Source organism: Buceros rhinoceros, unplaced genomic scaffold, assembly GCF_000710305.1.
Source record: "Buceros rhinoceros silvestris isolate BGI_N320 unplaced genomic scaffold, ASM71030v1 scaffold16180, whole genome shotgun sequence".
NCBI lineage: Eukaryota > Metazoa > Chordata > Aves > Bucerotiformes > Bucerotidae > Buceros > Buceros rhinoceros.
In genome coordinates, this window is record NW_010390305.1 from 52 (window position 1) to 11,634 (window position 11,583).

The following is an 11,583-nucleotide window of genomic DNA, read 5'->3' on the forward strand; positions in this document are numbered from 1 at the left end:
GTTGCTTGGGGACCTGTAGCCCCTACACCAGTCCCGCTTAGACATATGCATATAGAAACCCACCTGTGTATATGTATGAATACACACACACACATATATATATCGATATAGACACACATACATACCCTTCAGTATTTTAACATTTTTTTTTCACTGTCTGACAGACTCATTCTCAGTCTTTCCGAAGTGGAATCACCACAGCAAGGAGATGTGGTTTGCCTTGATCACACTCTCCATGGCCACACACAGTGGGGATGGACAAAACAGCTCCGAGAACAAAGACCTGAGGGAAGAGTGGTCTCTTAGCTGCAAAACCTGCAGGGGGGGGCTCCCTGTGCGGACAGGCATTTTAGACCCAGGAGTGCTAACCAGAAAGGCCGACATACGTCTTTCATGTCCACCTGCTCCAAGTCGCACTGGTAGTGCTTCTGAATCTTCAGAATCAGTACTGAGTACTTCGGCAACTTGATCGAGATTTGATTGTTTTTAAAAGTGAGTTTCTGATTCATGTGCCAGACCCTTGCAGCGGATTCCCTCCGCACGTCCCTCTCGTGCTGTGGGCCAACTCTCTATTCTCCCTGCAAGTCTGCACCCCTGCAAAGTTTGTTAACACATCTCAGTCTTTTCAAGCATCTCTGTTCTCCTGCCATGCTGAATCAACAGGGATTCCAGTTAACAACCCCCTGGAGAATTACAGTCAATTGTTACCACCAGTTCTGCCTTTTGAGCTAAGTCATGGAAAGTCAGAGCCTTGCAGATGATTGATTTTCTTCAGCAGAGCCTAGTGAGACCAGCTGGGTGTCTCTTGATACAATCTCATTTACTCCAAAATCTGATTTCGCTGTCTGAACAGCAGCAGCTGGCTCTCAGTGTTTCCAAATTAGTACTGTAGTGTCAAGGACTGCACCCTCCTGCTCAGAAGGCACCTGGATTCAACCCAACCTGCTAAGCTTCTTGGTGTTTTGACCTCCCTGCCCCAAGTTGGCAAGCTGCACTCTGGTGCCTGAGTCTAGGGATTCCTCCACTGGCAGCACCAGGACTACCAGGATGCTTACCACAGACATAAGGAATTCAGACAAATCCAGGAAAAATGAGCCTAAAACTCTGTGTGCAGTGGCAAATCTTTCCATCTTCCCCATGCACTCCTGTTTTTGCTCTTCTGTTGGTGTGGTGGGTTCACCTTGGCTGGCCACCAAGTGCACACCAAGCTGCTCTATCACTCACCTCCTCAGTACAACTGGGAGAAAGTAGGATGAAGAAGAACTTAAGAGTTCAGATAAAGGCAGTTTAATAAAAGAGAAGTAAAGGCAGTTCAAAAGCAAAGGAAGACAAACCAATTTATTCTTCCATCAGCAGGCAACGTCTAGCCACTACCTGGGAAGGAGGACCTCAGCAAGTGTAGCAAATCGTCCAGAAGACAGACGAACACCTTAATAACAAACGCCTTCCCCCCCCTCCTTCTTTCTCTTAGCTTTTGGTGCTAAGCAGACATCATGTGGTGTGGAATAGCCCTTGGTCTCTCTGGGTCAGCTCTCTTGTCTGTGTCCCCTCCCAAGATCTTGCCCATTTCCAGCCCGCTGGTGCAGGGAAGTGGAATGGTGGTGAAACAGCCTTGGTACGGTGCGAGCACAGCTCAGCTGTAGCCGAAACACTGGTGTGTTTTCAGCACCCTTCTAGCTGCCAAGAGAAAGCGTAGCACTGTGAGGGTGGCTGTGGGGAGAATTACTTCCATCCCAGCCAGGCCCAAGATAGCTGAGGACCTCAGCCGGCGCATCACAGCCTGGCAACAAATACAAACATACAAATTATCTCCTGAATTACTAAAGTATTTTAACACATGCAGACGCTGGGTCTGCATCTGGAGGAAGGACTTTGCGGATAGATAGGACCTGTCAGAAATTGAAACTACCTTAAATTTTGGGTTGAATTTCCATTCCTTCTACCACTAAATGTACAGGTAGATGAAGACAGAGGTAAGTCCCTATTTTTAGGGAATGCCAATGACAATCACCCAGACAAATCATCCTGCAGGAGAAGGATTGTACATACTGTAATGAATAATTCATTAACAAACTATAAATAGATTGCATAAAGAATTTTACAGGGTTATGGTCAGATTGCACATTACATCTGGAACATCATCAGAATACAGTGGCAGTGTCAATGTAGCGGTAATGAATGGGCACACAGGGAATTAGAACCTTTCATCTTTAATGAAGAGATGGGAGTCTAGGAAGAGTCTGATGTACCTGAAGCCCTTTCACAGGTTGCAGCACTTTACTGAACCACCATTTCTACTCTTCTACCATCTCCTGTTCAGCCTCCATGTAGCGCTGCTGCTTGCTCAGAAGTACCATCTGACTGCACCTCCTCCTTGTCCAGCCACTTTTTGGCCTTTTGTAGCCACGACCAGACAGAAATCGCTGCTGCCACTTGCAGCCCAGGTCCTGCTTTCCCCCGCGTGTGAGCAGTCCTTGAAGCATACTGACAGGTTCCAGTGTTTCAGCAAGGAGAAGCTAGTCCCACGGACCCTGTGAGTGACCAGCAGCCCGTGCTTCAGCACCACAGTTCTCCACTACTGTGCAACACACATCCACGAGGCAGCAAGTGCAGCAAAGCAAACCCTTCTCAACAAATGAGTTGTAAATCTAAGATACACAGCTGTCGGACAGGACGGTACTTCCAAATCCAGCCATTTAAAAAGTGTGTAATGAGAGTGCTGAAGTAATCTATGCCCTCACACTACAGCTCAGCCTGAGAACATGAACAGCACCTGCCTTTTCTGGCATGCTGAGACCAGTGCGCCCCACCTGACCTGCTGAGCCAAGCAGCACTGCAGGTGCCCTGACAAACGGCCTCCTCTTCAGCGACTGAGATGCCCAATAACCTCCTCCCAGACAGACGGAGAGCAGGACCAGCTTAGGAGAGAGAAGGGAGTCTCAGAGTGGTGAGGATGAGTGTTCTCTGAAGCAGACTGCCTGCTCTGATCTGTTAGCACACAGTGAAGACACAAGGACTGTCCCCAGCATTTTCATAAAACTTTTACAACTCATGCTGAGTCACACGACACTCTCTCGTAGCTCCGCTGTTTAAGTCTTCCTCAAAAAGCCAGCCTTCTCTGGCTGTGAAGGAATTCCAGATGAGTGTGATAGACAAGGTTAGGCTTGGAAGGAGACCAAGTTACACAGACACAGAAAAGCTTTGCTTTCTGAAAAGGAGACGAGATTCTTCTGCAGCTAAGCAGGGCACCCGGGCTGCCCCAACCATTAACAGATTTGTTAAAGGACACTGTTCCCCAGGTCCTCCTTTCTCATGAGCTTATGCCAACCACAAATTCGTTAGAAGGCTTGCTTGGACTTTTGCAGTAAATACTGTGAGGTTTTTTCTTTCCCAAGCTGTTTAGCCAGACCAAAAGACTGACAAGCTGTCTCTTGTTTACCTTCTGAAGGCAGACTGCAGACAGCAACAAGAATTAATGTGGGAATGGCTGGCTCTGCTTATGCCAGTAATTCATTAAAAACAAACCAAACCAAACCCAAAAGACCCCAACAACCCATACAGCACATTTTGGTTGGCATTATTTCCCCCAGATACACTGCAACATCAAATTTTCTCTCTTTGAGAATAAAAGCTATGAAAGTTGCCACATGCCAGAAAACTTGCACTGAACCACGGGGACTGGACAGGGCTTCAAGACAGACACCATCTTCCCTCCCACCCCAAGACAGGCATAACTAAAGCCAGTGGCTCAAGTCGGCTGCTTGATGAGAGCGCACCATGCAGGCACATCTGAAGTGCGTATTAACACAGTTCCAAAACCGGCTTCATAAAAGATACAGAAAACTGGCTGCAATGAAATACTTCCTAAAAGAAAGCTGATACCGAAGGGAGCAACTCCAAGAAAACCAGAGTAAGAACTAGTAATTACTGTGAACCACGATGATTACCCAAGGAATAGTTCACCAGACAGAAGACATTTTTGCAAATAGTGTCCGTTGTAGGCACAAGAAGGGAAATGGCAAAATATTAAAGCTGAGCCACAGACAACTGTGCAAACTAGATTAAATGACACACCCAGGACTTCTAGGTTTTCCTTTGAGGAGCTACTGTATGGACAGCAGACTGCCAATAAGCAATAATACCAACAACTGCAGACAGCCGAGAACCTAATGGTGTATACGGTTAAACCCTCACCTCTGCATCAAATGTGGAGTGTTTTTGGGCAAACACAGGCCCACAGCTTGCTGTCTAAATGGTAAAGCTACAGCCCACCATTCGGTAAAAATGCTCATGAGGCTTGAGGTATACACGCAGTAAGTATTTTAATGACCCACATTTCTTCAGTCGTGAATCTATTAATTCAGCTGACAAACAGTGTAGTAATTAGAAAAAAGTTCTTCCCCTTGCTTGATGTCTCTGAGAGTGACAAGCACCACATACCTCAGGTGGCTGTAAAAGAAGGAAAAGCAAAACGTGAGGAAGAGAACAATTATATTTGCCTTTGAATTTTTTCTTTTTGTAATTCTTCACAGCAAGAAGCTAAAACAATGGCTCTGGCTAGATTACTCTTGGGAGTAACATGCATAATGCAGGCCAGGGAGCCTGCCAGGAAAACCAACACTGAAATACATTTAGCAAATACAAGCAAACCCAACAAAATTACCAAAAAAAAAGACAGCTTATGTGGGTATGCCGATAATGTTTCACTCACACAATTACTCAGAAATGAAAAGAATTAGTCAAGACAGAGAAAAAACACATATACAGACAGGAGTAGAAGCTATAGCAAAGTTCATGGGGCAGAATTCATTCCCCCAGACATGCCAACCCACAGGGCAGCATGCCCAGGGGACCAAGAAAGCTAACAGCATCCTGGCTTGTATCAGCAATAGTGTGGCCAGCAGGAGTGGGGAAGTGATTGTCCCCCTGCACTCGGCGTGAGTGAGGCCACACCTTGAGTACTGTGTCCAGTTTTGGGACCTGCACTGCAAGGACAATGAGGCACTGGAACATGTCTAAAGAAGAGCAATGAAGCTCTTCTTCATGAAGGATCTAGAGCACAAGCCTTACGAGGAGCAGCTGAGAAAACTGGGGTTGTTTAGCCTGGAGAAAAGGAGGCTTAGGTGAGACCTCATCACTTTCTAGAACTACCTGAAAGGAGGCTGTAGTGAGGTTGGGGTTAGTCTCTTCTCCCATGTAACAAGTGAGGCTGAGAGAAAATGGCCTCAAGTTGCACCAGGGGAGGTTTAGGCTGGATATTAGGAAAAATTTCTTTGAAGAGAGGGTTGTCAAGCACTGGAACAAACTGCCCAGGGAGGTGGTGGAGCCACCATCCCTGGAAGCGTTTAAAAGATTTGTAGATTGTGTAACTAACTCATCTTCATATGGAATAATAACATTCTTCAGTCGTGTCTGTCTCTTCCACACATACAGTATACTTTTCGTCATACAAAACCATGAGCTCTTTGATTCACTGCTGACCTCTCTATGTCATGGCTGTAGACAACGTTGGGAAGATACTGTCTCAGTTCCACTGGAAAATATCCTGGCACATCAAACTCCTGATAACACACATTGGCTGCTTTTTCTGGAAATAAGAAAAAAAGTCTCTATGATAATAAGAAAATCCTAGATAGGGTTTAGAGATGTGTAAAAACATCAAATGTACTGCTGCAGAAGTACCAGATGCTTCATCAAGCCTGAAAACCATGCCTCTGTTGGTAGCTACTACACTCCTCTGAAGTCCTGTTTTGAACTTAAACAAGAGATACACAACCAATTACAGGAGTCTTAATTCATGCTCACTGCATTAAAACAGGATGACTGGATAATCAATATGTATATGAAGGGGCACAACTCACACAGTGCCCGGGTAACTTACAGTCTTGCTATATGTCGTTAATATACATTTGCTTTCACAATTAAAAAAAAATTAAAAATTTCCTGGAGCAAAATGTGTCATAAACTCAGCCTGGGAGAAAATCTCCACCTGCCCAGCAGGAAGAAGGGAATTTTCTTTACCTGGACATTGGACCTTGAAGAAAGAGTTTCATGGGACAGCCCTTTATCTCCATGCCAGTCAATACCTGGTTCACTACCCCAGCAACCTTTCTGGATGCTACTTGGAAGCAGGGTTTCTCCCCAGTAATGCAGGCTCTGAAAGCCACTTAGAAGCTAGGTATGGTAGCAACTCTCAAACTTTCTGTATCTCATGACCATTCCCATGAGTTATTTATTTCCCCAAATCTTAAGACCAACTCAGACTGTGTGAGACAGAATAAATATAGTTCTATCACACCAACATGTTAACTGGATTTTGAGCATAAACATAGGAAGTCTAAGAAAACAATTATAGTTCAAACCGGGTAGTGACAGGATCTTACTGTACACATCACTGCGTGTGTGGTTTTCTCATGAAGACTGCTGGAACCATACAAGGGAAGTTGATCTGCATCCCTGTGTACTGCCTCAGCCCAGTGGTCCTTCGCCAGATACCCCTTCCCACCTTCTCACATATTGGGATGTGTGTCTTTTGTTTTACGTACCTGGAATCGGACTGGGGAAGTCACCGAGAAAAGCACAGTGATACCTGAGGCACTGCTGCACAGAAGGATTCTAACACCCAGCTGTCACAAAACGCCTCAGAAATTCTTTTCCCGTAAGTGCTCATGTTGTTTTTAAACAGCACCATTCTCACCCAAGATCAGTAACTGACTCTCTGTGTCACCTCCAAAACAATTTATGTCTATGAAGACAAACTCAAGCCTGGAAAATTTACTTGGCAACTTACCATGTGAGCAGTTGTTGACATACTGTCCCACCGCCAGTGGATTTTGCAGGGCAGCTGTGAGCCAGCTCTCATCGCTCATCTGCAATGGGCCAAGCTGATCTCTCCTGCTGCAAGACCTGAAACGACTGACAGCATTAACAGGAACCACGGCTCCACAACTTAACAGGTTATTTGTACTTCCTCCTGTAGAAATGGCCACAGTTACAATGGGTAAAGTTACAGGTGTCCAACCCACCTGGTAGACAGGACAATACTAGGGTGGGGGGAGGTGTGTGCAGACCAAAACCTCGGAGATAGTCTGAAATGTACATTTAAACCTCCCACTAGTGTGTGGGAGAGAGTCTTTCAGACTCTGGTGGAAGAACCAGAACAAAACCACCACATACCGTTCCATAAATCAACATGAAACATTACCATTACACAACTGTCAACACATCTCGTTCACCTCTAAATATGCGAAGGCTTATTACAAAATCAACTTCTAACTCATTCCCAGATTTAAAATCTTTTGCTTATTATTGTTTTCTTTTCATGTCATATTTCAACACACATTTAAGGTAAGCTAAAACAGTCCAGGCTAGCTGCTTCAGGGGAAGTTCAGCCTGGACAGTAGGAAAAGGCTCTTCACCAGGAGGGTGGTCAGTCACTGGAACAGGCTCTCCAGGCAGGCAGTCATGGCACCAAACCTGTCAGTTTTAAGAGCATTTGGATGATGCTCTTAGTCATATGGTTTAGTTTTAGGTTGTGCAAAGCAGGGAGTTGGACCTGGTGATCATGGGTCCCTTCCAACTTGATGTAACTGCAACAACAAAGGAAACAATAGTAATAATGATAACAGAACCACAGAATCACAAAGAATGGTTTGGGTTGGAAGGGACCTTAAAGATCATCTAGTTCCAAACGCCTTGTCATGGGCAGGGACACTGCCACTAGACCAGGTTGCTCGAAGCCCCGTCTAACCTGGCCTTGAACACTTCCAGGAAGAGGGCATCCACAGCTTCTCTAGGCAACCTCTTTCAGTGTCTCACCACCCTCAGAGTAAAGAATTTCTCCCTAATATCTAAACTACATCCACCCTCTTTCAAAGTGAAGTCCCTCCCCATCTTTCCTGTAAGCTCCCTTTAAGTACTGGAAGGCAGCTATAAGGTCTCCTGGAGCCTTCTCTTTTCCAGGCTGAAAAACCCCAACTCTCTCAGCCTGTCCTCATAGGGAAGGTGCTCCAGCCCCCTGATCATCTTCATGGCCCTCCTCCGGACTTACTCAAGCAGGTCCACATCTTTCTGGGTGCCCCAGAGCTGAACACAGTACTCCAGGTGGGGTCTCATGAAAGTGGAGTAGAAGGGAAGAATCACTTCCCTTGAACTCCTGGCCATGCCTATTACTACTATTATTAAGGTTACTGCTCCTTTCTTAAGCACTCTTATCTGTAGACCAGAGCCAGAGTTACCAGATCCACACTTTTGGTATTATTATTGAGTCCCTATAGCAGCACTTTTTTTTTTGTTTTTTGGTCCATTAAACAGATTTGAGTAACAGCTCGGAAGCATTTAAAAAATCTTATGCTACATCTCGATCCTATTAAAACTATTTTCTTTACATGAAACAGTGTCTGTTTATCAAAACACTTGTCATTGGCATGACAGATAAGGACATAAGTACATAACAGATCACAAGCAGCAGCTCCTACTCTTGTGTTGTTTACATTACAAGATGCACGCAGGTGGATGACACTCAAATATAACTCAATTTAGGGTAACAAAAAACAGATCTAAAGCTATTATCATGAGTGTTTTAAAACAGTTGCATGACAATCCCGTTTCTTTCGACTGCTTACCTGTACACCGATCTTGATAGACCTTTATCGTTCCCATCAATAAAGATGCCATCTATGCACCTAAAAACAAAGGGGTTGCCAAGGGACTGGAAAAAGATGGGCTCATGCTTTCTGTATACTGTACCTGTTGCAAGACAGATATGATTATTTCACAAGAAAATAAGTTAACTATCAGAATGGGCTTATGATATCAGCCAGTCCCCTCCACAGAGAAACTCAAAGGCCACAGAGGGGCTAAGAGACCTACAAGCTTTTTGCCACATTTGTGGGATGCAAACAAAAATTCACATGAGCTATAACGGAGAGCAGCCACTGACGGCAATCACTGAAGAGGAGGCCTGTGTCGCCTGCCTGCGTGAGAGGTAGATAAAGCATCACAGCCAAGCAGCGTGCTTCAGAGAGGAAAACGTCACGGGGTGTTTGTCCGGGAAAGTGCTGCTGAAGATGCTAAGCTGTTACTACTGTGTCAGGATGCTTTGAAATGCAGACACAGACAGCAAGGACCCGCGAGCACCCACCCTCCACCACCCTGACCAGGGAGGTTTTCTGGTACAGAAGGAAAATGCCGAACCAAGAACAGAAAATCATTTCAGCTGACTATTCCAAAACATATGGACAGGATTTAACCTGCTCTGTGTTCCAAGCACAGAAAAGTGACAGCAGACTGGCTTGCAATTTTTCATGAGGTTGCAGTCCTGCCTTTCTCACATCCATTACATCTCCAGCGACACTCTGCAGAAATCTTTCACGACAATCTCTCGTGGAGCTGGGCAAAGGCCCACTCCGCTGGCTGCACGCGCTGCCAACAGCAGGCAGGAGAGCACGGGCCTGCTCTTTCCACAGGGTCCGTCCTCCAGCCAGCAGCCCTGAGTTTCCTTCTTACCCTGAAAAAGGAGGCATGTCAACACCTCATCTCCCTTTGCTAGAGGAGCTGTTGGAGGAGACTCTCTACACTCTACGCACTTAGTATGTGCCTGCAATTTGAGGTGAACTGCAAGGTGGCAGGCTCATTCTCTGTGACTGTCATTTGACAATTAGTCAGTTTACCAGTCACTGGTAATGGCCAGACACTCCTGCTTTGCCATGACAAAACATGCTCCACTGCCCAGTGCCTGGAATGGTCCCGATCCTGCAATACTGGCACAAGCTAGAGACTGCACGCAGCGGATGGTTCTGTTGACAGATGAAACAGAAACAAACCCAAAGCGTTTCACAGAGCTGTCCCAGATTGGCCATACTGACAGAACTACAGATCTGTTCAAGAAATGTAAGCAAATACAATTCCTCGAAATGAGGAGGAGGAAGAGGAACAGAGAAGTGCCGATTTTCCAAACATGCTTTATGGAAGAGAGTACGGCTGAGTGAAGGTTTTATTTTCATTGCCCAACCACTGGTTCTGGGCTTTGAAAAAGTTCATAGTCCTGCCTGCTGGTCTGCAGGGAGATCTCAAAACCTCATTTTTCAGATCCTTATCCAAAACACAAACAGAATTAAACTGTATTGTTCATAGACTTGTAACTGCTCTTATGCATTTGAGTTTAAAGAATTTCAAACAACTTTTCTAGCAGCCGAAAAATCAATACACTTTTTTCTACAGACAAAATTACCCCCCTCCATATTGCTTTGCTCATTTTCAAAAGAACTCTAGTAATTTTATACAGAAACATTCTCACTCACTGTAACTTGTGATTTTGAAAGAAGTGACAGAAATAAAACCCATGAAATAAAAACCAGCGTAGAACTTTGTCATTCTATAATTAGATGGTTACAAATCACAACTAACTTTATCAGAAGAAAAGAACATTGCATTACCAGGATACATAGATACAACAGTCCCTTTTGGTACAAAACCTTTAGTGACAAAGACTCCAGTTCCAGCAGACACCAGGGAACTTCGGTCTCTGCTAACAGTGAACCCTAGTGTATTAAACAGAACCTCCTCTGGACTAAACGCACGTCGACTCTGATGGTTACATGAATTTACTTTTGATCCTTTCTGCTCAACAGTCAGGAATTCCAGATATTCACGTTTGATTTCTGGAAGTAAGGCCAAAATATGTGCTTGTCTAGTCAAGTCATTTATGAACAGAGCTTTAAATATTTTCAATAGAGTTTGAAAGACATCTTCATCAGAGATAATTTTGTCTTGGGAGCTTTCAGGAACATATCGGAGGGTTCTGTGAAGAAAAAAAAAAGCGTATTTAAAATCACATTTTTCCTAACATAAAATACACAAGAGCCATTTTACAGCAGCAATTTATATCCCTGGTATTGTTTAACAGATGTGTAGATGTGGCACTGAGGGACACAGTTTAGGGACTCTGGCAGTGCAGGGTGTACGGTTGGACTCGATGATCTTAAAGGTCACTTCCAGCCAGATGATCCTGTGATACTGTTGTTTTGAACAAATCCCAACTCTCAAAAAATATTCTTTCATGCCTGTCCTACTATAAAACCACCACCTGTGTATTTACAGCAAGGCAAGTAGGTTAAACCTCTGCAAGACCTTAGCAACAAACACACCAAAAATCAAATAAATGTGATTATCCAAGTTTATAAAAAACCGTACATAGTTCATGGCACTTTAAATGAAGCGAGGACAAGTACTGTGCTGACTAGGGAGATCTTAATTTATGCTACTTCTAACACCTTCGTACTCGTTTAAATTCAAGCACTACTATAACCTTTAAAAAGAGGGCAAATGCATCTTACCATCTAGTTTTAACGGTAAGTATCATTGTAGAACATGCAGGTATTAAGAGTTTTACGCCAGCGAAGCGACACACAAGGTTAAACCCCTTCCCCAACCCGGGCGCCTCCCCCGAAAAACACGAACTCGTACCCGCGGCGCCCGGGAAGGGGTGAGTGGGGTCTCGGCCCCGGCAGCTCCTTGCCCCACAAGGGAGCTCCCACCCAGCGCCGGCAGCTGCTGCAGGACGAAAACCCCCGCGGGAAACCC

The 11,583-nt window shown here is 44.9% G+C and overlaps 1 protein-coding gene across 1 annotated transcript; it reads right to left on the minus strand.

Moving 5' to 3' along the window:
- Positions 1 to 4,343: 4,343 nt before the first annotated feature.
- Positions 4,344 to 10,801, minus strand: SETD9 (SET domain containing 9; the record flags this gene model as incomplete). Its single annotated transcript, XM_010137406.1, has 5 exons — positions 4,344 to 4,449; positions 5,482 to 5,587; positions 6,791 to 6,906; positions 8,625 to 8,748; positions 10,437 to 10,801. Coding segments are annotated over 5 exons (805 nt in total), but the record flags the coding sequence as incomplete, so codon positions are not given.
- Positions 10,802 to 11,583: the final 782 nt, after the last annotated feature.